The sequence below is a fragment of the Seriola aureovittata genome, chromosome 12, assembly GCF_021018895.1.
Source record: "Seriola aureovittata isolate HTS-2021-v1 ecotype China chromosome 12, ASM2101889v1, whole genome shotgun sequence".
Lineage (NCBI taxonomy): Eukaryota > Metazoa > Chordata > Actinopteri > Carangiformes > Carangidae > Seriola > Seriola aureovittata.
The window spans coordinates 16,570,680-16,584,238 of NC_079375.1; the positions used below are offsets into that span (position 1 = coordinate 16,570,680).

Consider the following 13,559-nt stretch of genomic DNA (forward strand, 5'->3'; position numbering starts at 1 on the left):
TTCATAAGACTTTCAGCTGAGGAAATTCCCCCAATGAAAACTGCTGATAGCATCTTCTGTGGATTATCCAGGGTAACATGGACACAGATTGTGGAAAGATATTGCACTATTTTATTTTTATATATTTTTTCCAATGCTGTGGGCACCACAATCAAAATTCGATTCACTTGTAGTGATTGGAACAGAAATCTCAGAAGTGGTTATTTGCCATTTGGTTATCCATGTTCACTTGTCTTTTGATTTCTAATGATTGCAAGGATAGGGTAGGATAGTGAAAAAAAAATCTCTACCTGCTACAATTTGGAACCAAACCAATATAATCTGCTCAAAGTGAAAGGCCAAACAAAAAATCGTTATATCGGACCACTGTGTATTTCCCTATGACACCATCCCTGTCTCCCTCTCCTCAGGGAGGGAGCACTCAGTTTGTTGATGAGAGGAGAAGCACTGCAGTCACACTACCGTTAGAAAGTAGGTCACTTATCCCACGTTTCACTGCATGCCCGAAGCAGATGGGTGACAGTGGTAATTGGCATCAGGGACTATGGCATGCTGTGATGGCTCTCTCTCCTGAGATACCGCATCTCTACCTTTCCCCCTGCTGTCTGTAGGAGTGTTTGCTAATGCTTGGCTGCCAAAGTAAAAAAAAAAAAAAAAAAAAAAAAACCTCCACCCCACCCTTACCCACAGGGAACATAAGCACATAAGGTCATGGTGTGTCAGGATTTCAAAGATATATCAAAAACTTTTTCTGCAGAACTGGAGCCATGCCATTTTCATTTTACACTCTATTGTTTGCTAAATACAGAATTTAGGTCCATCTGCTATGGTTTGGCTGGACTAAGATCATTTTTGGATGCAAGTCTTCAACACATAAAATCATGGCAATAAGTACACTAAACAAATAAATACACGCACAACAAAATAGGACAAACTACATTTGTACCACCAAAATTATTATCCGTAAAATGCTGATGTCACTCCATCTGATTACCTAATTTTAAGACTATAGTCAACAGTCATGCTAGCAGCTCTGTGATGCCGTGAGCACAGCAATGCTTTAGACTAAGTGCCAACATTTATATTCACACATGCTGTTTAGCAGGTATAATGTTTATCATGTTCTCATCGCAGTTTAACATGTTAGCATGCAGATATTTCCTAACACACTAAACACAAAAGACTAAGTAGCTGAGGCTGATGGGGATGTCATTAGTTTTGCTGGTAGATGGTCATAAGGGACAAATTTAAATTTTGACCTGATGATAAGCGCTGGTTGAAAAGTCAAGGAAGTCACCAAATGTTGTTACAATAAATCCTGAGGGGAACATGAACGTCTGTTCCAAATGTTATGTTATGTATATTTCACAAAAAAATAATGTCAGCCCCAATATAGCACTAGAGGAAATGTCAGGCGATCACAAAAGTCAGTTAGATTCATCCTCTGGGGACCACAAATGTCCAAAGTGGTGTGGTGCAACAACAGACTGGCATTTCCTTCCTTAAAAACTTCAACTCATAATATTAAAAGTCATGATCATTACTAGCCAAGCTAATGCTGCCATTAAAACCCTGTAACTGAAACTAATAAATAAGGTTTCACCTAAATGAAACCACCACTGTCTACACCCTCATCATTACAAATCAGGGTCTCCAGCCATGAAGCACGGTCAATTAGAGAATAATCATATCATTTGAATTGTCTGTCAGCTATCAGAATGGATTAAACAGGATCTCATAGCGTACATTAATTGCATCCAACCATCCACTGGAGTCAGTGTCCTTCCTCACTGTCAGCCAGTACAGTATGTACTTCATTGTGAAGAAAGGTGGACACCTAGTGGTAGAAGCAGCAACTCTATTATAATTCGGATAGACTGAAATGGGCATAAATGATTGCTCTTGTGCTGTTTTCTCAAACAGTGACAAAGAACACAAACAAAATCATCACTTTAATTTTCAAACTTTTATATCTATATTAACTTTACATAACATAAAATATATATTTATAGATTAGTTGGTGTAATTACTCTAATTTTTATAACATTCACTCTCAGCCACTCATTTGCCTTAATGTCTTTTTATCCTTTCAATTACTCAATTAGACTGGAATGAACAAATCAAATGCCATTGTGCTTTGTTTTTTCTCCATGCCCTCAGAGGTCTGCGAGTGCTACAGGAATAGTCTGTTCCCCGAGAGCCACAGCTGCTGTTCTGCTGAGAGAGCTCATGAAGAATTTGTCAAAGTGAACCCTTATGACCGCTGATGAAGATTTATGGGATCCTGTGTCACCCACCTGCTCCTTTTTTCACCCCCACTCAGGCCCGATGCCCCGCTTTTCACCTTGCACCACCCCCCTCTACCACCCCAAACTCACACCCACACACACACATAGGTGCCTATTAGTTTTTCATTTCTGTGCTACTGCTTTTCATCTATCCGCTGTTCTCAACATCTTCTCACTGCTTGTTAGAGATGACAGAAATAGTGTGCTTGATGACTCACTACACCCAAGTCTTTTCAGACACCAGGTGCTGTCAACAAGCATTTGTGCCTATGGAAAAAAAAACAAAAAAAACATCATGAATTCATATCATCTTGAGAGTCCTGTGAAACACATGTATCTATTCAGACATGAACTACTTTCCAAATGTTTAAGAAAAGCAGTAGCCCTTTGATGTAACAGCTGTTGTTCAGAGACGCAGGCAGGCAGTACACCACGTCTTGAGCTATATAAGATGATCTGTACATACAGAATGAGCATAAAACTGCATGACATGTCAGCCTCATACAGATCTGTATCCTTACCACAGTCTGAGGCCAAAAACTGCTTTCATTAGTAATCACATTCATGACTTAAAGGGGATTATATACATGTAGAATTTAAGTTTGCCCAGAAAAAATCTGTAATGAAATGCTTTTTGCCATAATTTTAAAAACTAAATACTAGCTACAGAACAGTTCCCCAACTATTATTAAGTGAAGTCTGTGACATCTTTACAGTGGCAAGAAAGTACGGGAACCCTTTGGAATTATGTGTATTTCTTTATAAATTTGTCTTAATATGTAGTCAGATCTTACAGTCATACAGTACATGACATTAACTAAAGCTAAGAAGCGTCTGCTGATGTGAACCTTGCCACACAAAACCGATCTCAGGAGACTTGGGATCAAGAATTTGTTGATTTGCCTAAAGCTGAACAGGCTACAGAGCTACAGCGTTTAGATATTCATCAGCCCCCAGTTACACAAACGGTCTATAAATGGAAATAACTTACTTCTGTGGTTACTCTCCTTAAATGTCCTCCTGAGAATGACTGAGCTGAAGCAGTTTCTGAAGCAGGAAGAATGGTGCAAAACTCCTCCTGAACATTGTGCAGGTCTGATCAGCAGCTACTGCAAGAGCTTGTTTGAGGTTATTGTTGCCAAAGGAGGTTTAACCAGTTATTAAATCTAAGGGTTCACTTACTTTTTCCACAAGACTATCAAACTTTTAGTCTTAAAACCTGACACTGACTCAAATGACGTCAATTGAGGACATTTATCAGATTTCATGTTACTCCCTTTGGAGCCACAGCGACTTAATACACCTGTTTTGACATAAGCAGTAATACTCCCGAAAGACCTATAAATATACTTTGATGTATATAAAAATGGTGGAATTCCCCTTTGAGTCAGTTGACATTAGAGTCTCTAATGCATCCATACACCAGTTTCTTTATGTAACTCAAATACGTAGGCTGAAACAAAAGCTTAGCTCCTTTTGACCAGATTTAATTTATTCGTTAGTCACTCTGAGACAGCAGCAGCCATATAAATTATCAGAATAAGGCACATGACAAACATGTAGGAAAATAAACATTTCTATTGCATATATTTACACGCTTTTTCCAATTACTTGATTTTCTTGTATTTCTAACCATTTCAGGTAAAAGTACTCACTGAAACTCTGTAGTGAACAACACCTTTGCACAGTATCGTTATAATTCACATTTTCTGAATACATACAGTACATACATACAGTCCTTAAAAGAAAATGTATATTGTTGGCAGTAATGAGATTCAAAGAGTTAATTTTGCCCTTTTTTTTAGGTGTGAGTGCAGCAGTTTAGACCTTTGAGGTGTAAAGCTGGTACAGTTTGTATGGTGGTTAAGTTCCACTGAGGTCAAATGGTCTCATAGGTGCCTCAGACATGAAAGAGTGGCACCACTCTGCTGATATTCTGTCTACAAATGGGGCATAGGCGCCGTGGAAGGGCCTGGTAGCAGCTGTGGCAGCAGCACACGTGCCCACAGTCCAGCAGAATACAGTCCCGTGGCTGACAGAGGCAAATCACACAGGCATTCTCTATGTGATTCTCGCCCACATCTTGAAGGGCCTCGGAGTCCGCTGCAGCAGCAGGCTCCCTGCGGGCTTCAGCCCGACGCCTCTCATGTTCCCTCCTTAACTGCTCCCACTCCCGTTGAACTTTTAAGTGGTTGTAGTAGCGTCGACCGACCCAGAGGAGGACCGCTGCACCGGCCAAAGCAGAGGCAACGGTCAGCGCCTTCCACCAAACAGCCATGTCCTCTAGATCATGTCGCAGGGCATCAGAGTCCGTGATGCTCAAGAAGTACTGTGCACTGTTAGAAGGGGGTCGAAGATTCAGGGTGTCATCTGTATCCAGTATCAACTCACCTACACCTGTGAGAGTTGCACCCACCTGGGGAAAAGAGGGGAATATTTACATAATGTATCATGAAGATCAATATTTGCCCTAGAGGTGAGAAAAAAAATCATTTTTGCTTCCTGAATTGAATATGAATTAATTACTGAGATATATAAATTAAAAATGTTAGTATCTCATATACCAACTGACTTTGAGCATTTCCTCAGTCTCCAGTTGCCCTTTAAGCTTCTCCCCACTGAAGTATTGTCCTACGATGTCACCCAAGCTGTAATTGACCTGGTGAAACTTCTCATGGGTAATCTCCATGTGCACTCCGGAGGCCTGCAAAGGGCACAGGACTCTGACTGCGGTCTCATCTGATCCCACTAACACAAAGGGCACTGAATTCACGCTTTGGTGCATGACTTGCTCCCTGTCTATCCTGCAACAGGTAGAAAGAAGAACAATGGGTCTTTTTAGTCAACAGATAGGATACAGACAAAAGATCAAAGATAAAATTAAGTGATATCATTTTAATAATCTGAGATTGGGCTAACAGAAAGACTGCATGCAGAACAGGGTTGTGGAATTTGAAAGTTGTGAGCATTGACAATGAATAAAGTTGTCTGCATGTGGAAATTATATAGGTAATAATTGCTATGTATTTAAAAAAAAGTGATCATCAAAGAGTCATCATGGAATCCTAATGCTGTACTATCTTGACATGTTTTGCTCACCAACTGCCTGAAAGGCTGTTCCACACAAGCCTGTGTTCTCTCAACATGAATTTCTGCAACACTCCGACAATTTCTTTTTGGAAGTGACTCCTCAGAGGCTCGCCTACTGGTTGCACAGCACCTACATACACAAGCATACATAACAGAGAGTGAGTAAGTAAGTAAGTAAGTAAGTAAAGAAGCGTACACATCTTTCAGTGGACACATATGGATCAACTCTTGTCTGTATCAGAAACACTGATTACCTTCAATGACAGCATACTGTAGACACGCTCCTGGAGTTGCTTTCAAAATATCTTTGAGTTTCCCATCTATGGTGAAGTGTGGAGCATCCTGACAACACAAGACACACATTGTTAGTGTATGCAGCATACATACTGTAGTAAACTGTCACACAAAATTCAGCTTTTATTTATTTTTTTTAACTTTTCCCAAGTTTTTACTTTTTTTGCACAGTCTACTTCTTCAGTCCTCTAAAAAACTATGCACTTTGTTACAGCGGCTGCAATTAGATACTGCTTCAGCCACGAGCCTAATACTTTAAGTTGGTAATAACTGGCCTAAAAGAGTGGCCTCCTCTGTAAACATGGTTTAGAGACATTAGCAGTGTTGATCTACCTAAAGAGGATTTCTAGCAGAATGTGAAAGTTGAAGATTGTTAACATGGCTTCACAACTAATCCCATTCCTACCTGTGGTTTGTCTAAACCACAGGTAGGAATGGGTCTAGCATGACAAAAAGAAAAGTATAAATTTGCAAAATATAAAGTTATGTAAAACTATGTTCAATACAGAGGATCCACAACTAACATCAAGTTTATCTGCTGTGGTCCGGCTCTTCCTGTAGAGATAATAGCAGATGCCTGAGAAGGCAAGACTGGCCCCAAGACACACTGCCTCTGTAATCGTCACAGAAAATCCATCCATTGCCTCTGGGTCTGTTGTCACTGCTCTAGGAGCAAACCTGCACAAACATATGATATGTAAGAATGTCAATAAATCAACTGTCACAGTTTACAGTGTGTGTGAAATTTAGTATTGACTCACCTGAGGTAAGTGTGGAACAAATAATACAGTATATTGTGATATAGCCTCATAAAATATATTGATTCAATGCCATAAACTCTGTATTACATTCTTTTGAAATATTGAGGAATAGAATAAATTACATTTAAGAGTAAGTATTTGCATTTATGATGACAGAAATGTGCATGTAGTTGAGCTTAATGCACTGACATCAGTTCGTTATGCTTTCAATTGGTCATCATCAAACCCATTTTAAGTCAGTAAAATAACATATAACATCGTGAATATACATGCAGGGTTACTGACACATGACCTGTATGTCACATGACTTGTTTGTTGTCAAGAACCATAAGAAATTACATCAAACACTGCAAGATGTAAATAATATAAATAATTTAACGATTATCATTATTGATTAATCAGCTGGTTATTTATTTCCTTGATTAATTGCCTGGTCAATAAAACATCCAAAAACAGTGAAAATCCAAATCACAATATTCTAGAGCACAAGGTAATGTTATTTATGCCAATACTGATACAGCATGTTCATGTTGTCAATCTACAACTTACGACAATGTAAGAACAAGAAAAGCAGCAAATTCTCTCATTTGAGAAGCTGGAACCAGAGAGTGTTTGTGTTTGTTAGAAATTGCTTAAATGATACAATTCACCTATCAACCTAGTTGCTGATTAATTTTCTTGCGATCAACTGATTGACACATACATACATATTGCAGCTTTAGCAATATTACAAATCAAGCTAGAAATAAATTAAGTGATACATTTCAGTTTTTACAATTCAACAGTGTTATGGAACTTGCCTGTGTTTACAGCTTACATTTATGAGTTTTATTCACTTTCAAAATTATGAGTGAGGATTGATAAGGACTGCCAAAAATACTTCTACATTCAAATAGTTAGTTCAGAGGATTCTGGAAATACCATGAGAGACCACCAGTCTGTTTAACAAACCAGATTTTTTTGTTACAAAGAATGCCAAACATTTATTTTCGAATGTAATGCCATTGTAGGAGAGAAGCAAACTGGGGTTATGACTTGGCAATGACTAGGGCTATGACTACACAAGTTAAACGGTTGCTTGTATGCAGATAAAATTGCAATAATAAACCCAAACTATGAAGGTAACAGAAAGACACAAAGACAATATGACAACTTTAACTAGCTTGTTAGAATTTAGCATTTGACTTCCTCGAAAAGCAGCAGTCACAGCATAAAGTCAATGCTGATATTAAAAAATAGGGAACAATATGCAGACAGTCAATTTTCATTATTTTCATTCTCACTTAAATGAGATCATTTTCTTTCAAATCTTGGTCAGCTAATATTAGCTGCTAGTCAGCTAACGTTGCTATGGCAGCATCAGCAGTGACCCCTTACAATTTATGTTTTGTAAAACAACTATCGTTAGCATTATCCATCGCTAGCACAGCCCAGTGGAGATAGGTCTGACTATGAAGGACTAAACTTTAGCTAACCATACGTGCAACTATAATTCATGTATAAAAGTATATATGTCTTATTGATCAAGTAAGACAAATAATAGGTTTGTTTTCTTACCTGTCAGAGAAGAGAAACGTCTAAACTTGACACATTCAATTGAACCTTGTTGTCCATGTCACATGACGTAGGATTACGTTGCGTCACGTGACAAATTTGGCGCATGTCATTTACGGCCTCTCTCCACGTCGCCTGTACGCCACCGAGATGGCAGGAGGTGTACGGAGAAAGTCTCCCGGTTCCCCGTCCCCACTGTGGGGGAAGCTTCACACACTGTGGCAGGACAAACATTTGGTCCTGTTCAAGACGGAATACACGTTACTGGTCGTTTCAGTGTTGTGGTTCCTAGAGATCGGGATCAATGTGTGGGTCATACAAAAAGTAGCATGTAAGTAGCTGCTTGGCTAGTTAGCATGCTATTGTCTTTTGTCATCTTTCTGAACGTATCTGAGCGCTAAGTAGCTAGCGTTAGCAAAACCCCTAACTTACAGTGCCACCTGTCAAAGGGAATTTACTGTCCTTGCATGACCACCTACAATCGTCTGCTCTGTCCCAGTGATAAATGGCATTCATCATTTCACCAACTGCTAGTTTTAAAACTTTATGCAAGTAAAGATGCGATTTTGATGACAATAATGTAAACTTCAAGAGGCATGTTAACTGCTCACTGATAACGTAAGCCATATATTTAAGCATAAGTATGTCATCTGTGGCATGTGGTTTATTTTGACAAGTCCACTTCTTTGTTTAATGTTGGGCTGCAACAATAATTATCAATAACGAATTCATAATCAGTTAAATATTTGTATTAGTTTTGTCTATTATTTTTGATTAGTCAATTAATTCTTTAATCTATGATGTTACAGAAAATAGTGAAAAATGCCCATCAGAATTTTCTAAAGCCAATATGAGGTCTTTAATTTTCTTGGGTTGTCCTACCAACAGTCAAAAAACCGAACACTATTCAATTTACCATGATATAAAACAAAGAAAACCAGCAAATACTCACGGTAGGATCACAGCAGGAGCCAGGGAACGTTTTAACTTTTTTTGCATGATAACTGACTGGAATAAGTAATCTATTATCAAGATTGTCTGTAATTGTATTTCTGTTGACTGGACTCACTGAATTGACCAATCCTTTCAGCACTATTGTGCACTCTTGTCGTGCTGACACAGTTCAACAGTAGATTAATGGACCAAAGCAAATGATAGCTGATGAATAATTTTAATCATTTATGTAATGAAAGTTTCAGTACTTTTTTTTGGTTTTTGGTTGACAATTAACTTACAGGACACCACTCTGGGCCCATAGAAGTTGTGGTTGACTTTTGTCATTGTTTTAAAAAAATACATGGACAAAGGTATTAAAATTATAATCATGATTATTGAGCAATTAGGTAACCTTCCTAATCATTCATGATTGCCGATTTATATCCTTGCAGACACTGAGATAGACTGGAAGGCCTACATGGATGAAGTAGAGGGCGTCATCAATGGTACCTATGACTACACTCAGCTTAAAGGAGACACAGGCCCTTTGGTGTAAGTATCAAATATACGCAGTGCTGTGGGTCTCTCCATCCTGTAGCTCAATGTCATTTTGAATGCAGGCCTCTGGGACAAATGAGCACCTTGTTGTTGCAGGTACCCGGCTGGCTTTGTCTACATCTTCACAGCTCTCTATTACATCACCAGCCACGGGGTGAACATCCGTCTGGGCCAGTACATTTTTGCTGTTTTCTACCTCATCACACTGCTCCTCGTCTTCAGGATATACTACCGCACTAAGAAGGTCAGCCTGTGGTGCTGTGACAGAAGCTTTGATTCACTAAGTTGAATTATTTTGTTATTAAAGCTCACATAGCCAGGGGCTTGGTGTGAGACTGTACTCTTTATCTCTATACTTTTTATGATAATATGTATTCCCATCTCTTTCTCCAGGTTCCTCCCTATGTGTTCTTCTTTGTGTGTTGTGCTTCCTATCGAATCCACTCCATCTTTGTGCTACGTCTCTTCAATGACCCAGTGGCCATGATGCTGCTTTTTGCAGCTGTCAACCTTTTCATGGATGGATACTGGACCCTTGGCTGTGGCCTCTACAGGCAAGTGTGGACTCTTTAATGCAGCTTCTAATGTAATCTCTTGCCTCTGTTAATCAAGAGTAATATGTATAAAGATGTCATGTGTTTCTTTGCTAATCTTTATAGTATGATTGTGACATTTTTTTCATGCGTTACATGATGAAATTACAACTCAGTTTTCCTCTCTTTCTGACAGTTTAGCAGTGTCTGTGAAAATGAACGTGCTTCTTTTTGCCCCTGGGCTACTATTCCTCCTCCTCTCTGAGTTTGGTCTGATCAGGACAATCCCAAAACTTTCTCTGTGCGCAAGTTTACAGGTAAATATTCTCTCTAGCAAAAAAGTAGGCATGTTACTGGCATACCTAAATATATTTTAATGTTTAATGCTCCCAACACCATCTCAAAATTAATCTGTCTTGATATCACAGCTTTTGCTGGGCCTCCCTTTCCTCCTGGACAATCCCATTGGTTATGTGAGCCGGGCTTTTGATCTTGGCCGTCAGTTCATGTTCAAGTGGACGGTCAACTGGCGCTTCCTGCCAGAATGGCTCTTCTTGAATCGCTATTTTCACTTAGTCCTGCTGGCTGCCCACCTGCTCACCCTGCTGCTCTTTGCTTTCCGCCGGTGGAAGAGGTGAGACTGACTTTCACTGTGCCAAGTTCACCGTTGGTATTATAGTTAGAGATGAGCTGGAATAAATCAGGGCTTAAATTTGTGCCAGTTTTTGTTCCACAACACCACAGGCGTTGGCTCAGTCAGTATTTGATGTCATGGACCGTGACGCAGGGTTTCCAGATATTCACAGGAAGTGTGAGGGTTGTGTGAATATGTATATTCAGCTAGAGCTTCCTGTCTTTTATGTATTGACAACACTATTTTGCTTGCTACTGTATTGATTCCTAAACAGCATGTCGTTATGACTGCAGACAATGCAACATGCTATCATGAAGAGAACAGATCTTAGCAGAATGTAACTCCATGGAGCATGTGACCTTTATTTAAACAGGTTATTATAAATATATAAGCTGCTCCAGATCTCAGATCCATATCTATATCTGTATTTTGGTGAAATCCTTGAGGAGTAAGATAGTGCAGATGCATTCCCTATAAACAGATTGCTTTATCTGTGAGGCAAATTTAGTCCTTGGCTGCAGATCAACAATGTAATATGATATAAACTGTTCTGACTATTTGGGGTTTATTAGTGGATAAACATGGGCTCAAACAGGAGTCAGTGAAGTTTTTAGCTTGTGAAATGATTTTCAGGATAGAAATCAAAACCTGTGGTTTCATATGAGCCTTTGCAAAACTGTGAAGAAAAGCTGTCTGGCACTGATTTCATCTATAAAAGCAGTGTCAACAATTTTAACTCGTAACTTTAATGTATCTGCGTGCATGTGTAACTTCAGTGACACACACAATGTGGGAACTCACTGGGTTTCATAGTGTCAACTTTGAATCTGTACTCAGAACTTACTCTCAGATAAAAGCACTTCTATCCTCTCAGAGTCTTTATGTAATTTTACCATTCAGACAATTTGTGCACAAATCTTATTTTGACAATTTCAACTACAACACAATTTAAAAATTTTATATACTGGTTTTTCTCTTGCAACCAAAAGCATTGAAATTATTTTTGAATATAATTTAACAAGCTCAAAATCCTACTGACCCATGTTTGAGCCCATGGTTAAAGGGCAGATTTCATTACACCATCATAACAAGGCTGCTTTATACTGAATCTGCATTTTAAGTGTCAAAAATAGCGATGCCAGGCATATTTATAATTGTCATGAATAGCAGGTTTCACAGATAAGACTTTCTGTATTTAAGGGAGATTTAAGATGTTAACATGTGCTACATTATTTACATTTTAGTCATTAAGGTGGAATTAACAAAACTTTTTTTGTGAAAACCCCCTCTGTATTTTTGTCTTACCAGGCCAGGAGAAAGCATCTTTGAACTCCTCAAGGAGCCTGCAAAGAGGAAAATCCCTCCTCAGAAGAACACTGTGGATCATATCCTTCTGTCTCATTTGAATTTATTCCTATCTGTAGAATATTTTTTTTTAAAGGACACAGCATCATTAATACTATTACTAGGTGTCAAACGTCTGTACAATATTGGTCAGAGCATAAATTAATGAAAGTCCTGGTTTTTTGTGTCAGTCCTTAACAGACTAACACAGATCGTTCTGATTCTCTTCACCTCTAACTTCATTGGCATGTGCTTCAGTCGTTCATTGCACTACCAGTTCTATGTCTGGTACTTCCACACGCTGCCTTACCTGCTCTGGAGTGGGGGAGTCAAGAAGCTGGCCCACCTGCTCAGGTAAGAGCAAATCTCAATACTAAAGTACAACTTTTTAACCAGTCATCAAACTCTCGGCCATATAATAATACTATTTTGTTTTATCCTTGTATTCAGGGTCCTGATCCTGGGTTTGATCGAGCTCTCATGGAACACATATCCCTCCACTAACAGCAGCTCAACCGCCCTCCACGTCTGCCACCTCATCATCCTCCTCTGTCTGTGGCTGGCTCCACCCCTGCCTTCAGCCCCAGCAGAAACACAACAACATACACCCGTCAAGGACAAACGCCAGTGAGCCACAGCCTGATTGGACCGGACGTCGCATTCGGTCAAATCAGCTGCTGGACAGCCTCCATCCTCCTCCTCTCTATGATCTTCACAACACCGGTGCAGAGGGAGGTCACTGGGGTAGACTGTTTATACGTGAATAAAAGGAGCCACTTGATGCTTCTCATCTCAGCTCACTGCTAAAAGTGAAGAAAGCTAACTTGTGGGTGCAGTCTGCAGACAGATACCTTACATGATGAAATGGGATGTAGTCGTCCCTTGCAGTTGAAGAGATGAAAAGAGGAAGAAAATATGGATTCTCAGGTTTCATTTTCAAATACATAGTAGGAGTGGAGTACAGTGCTAGGAGGAAATTGTGAATGTTATTCTATGTGGAAAGAATTTGTTACATAGGCTATATTTCTACTTAGTATGTTAAAATTACAGTCTGCCCATAATTCAGGCCTCATCATTATTTCTTGTTTGATATTCTGATATTATCCAAAGTCATTTACTGGTGCACTAATGATCTTGTACATTGTATTAAGAAAGCAGTATATTGAAGAATGTCATAAATATCCCAGATAACTTTAACTTAGTACAAAGCTTTAAAATTAATTGCATATCAGATATAAGCTTGTGGCATTTCCACTTGCAACAGTAATTTCAGTGTTTTCCAGTTCAAGGCCAAAACTCTTTTCCAATAGTTTTACTTAAATGTGTAAAACGGAACTGTAGACAATCACAGGTATTTGTCTGATTTATTACATAATTGATTCACCCTTAGTTGTGAGCGGCTCCTCACACTCATCAGCACAAGTAGATTTAATGTGAAAAATATGCAGTAGACTGAAACAGCAAATGTGTAACATTTTATATTAAACGGAGATGCCACTTAACCTTGAGGCTATTTGTTTCTTCTTTTTGAACACATGGTTTTGTTATACATTACAAATAATAGCTA

At 39.0% G+C, this 13,559-nt stretch overlaps 2 protein-coding genes across 2 annotated transcripts; one reads left to right on the top strand and one right to left on the bottom strand.

Annotated features, from left to right (window-relative positions):
* Positions 1 to 3,759: 3,759 nt before the first annotated feature.
* Positions 3,760 to 8,104, bottom strand: mul1a (mitochondrial E3 ubiquitin protein ligase 1a). The gene is made up of 6 exons (XM_056390990.1): positions 7,991 to 8,104; positions 6,197 to 6,350; positions 5,633 to 5,720; positions 5,388 to 5,508; positions 4,861 to 5,092; positions 3,760 to 4,704 (listed from the first exon to the last, which is right to left on the bottom strand). The coding sequence occupies exons 2-6, from the start codon at positions 6,311 to 6,313 to the stop codon at positions 4,189 to 4,191; spliced, it is 1,074 nt and encodes a 357-aa protein (XP_056246965.1). The 5' UTR covers positions 6,314 to 6,350; positions 7,991 to 8,104; the 3' UTR covers positions 3,760 to 4,188.
* Positions 8,105 to 8,112: 8 nt separating this feature from the next.
* Positions 8,113 to 13,494, top strand: alg3 (ALG3 alpha-1,3- mannosyltransferase). Its single transcript, XM_056390989.1, has 9 exons — positions 8,113 to 8,318; positions 9,376 to 9,475; positions 9,578 to 9,725; positions 9,875 to 10,035; positions 10,211 to 10,331; positions 10,443 to 10,648; positions 11,957 to 12,032; positions 12,201 to 12,346; positions 12,443 to 13,494. Exons 1-9 carry the CDS (start codon positions 8,138 to 8,140, stop codon positions 12,621 to 12,623), a joined length of 1,320 nt encoding a protein of 439 aa, XP_056246964.1. The 5' UTR covers positions 8,113 to 8,137; the 3' UTR covers positions 12,624 to 13,494.
* Positions 13,495 to 13,559: the final 65 nt, after the last annotated feature.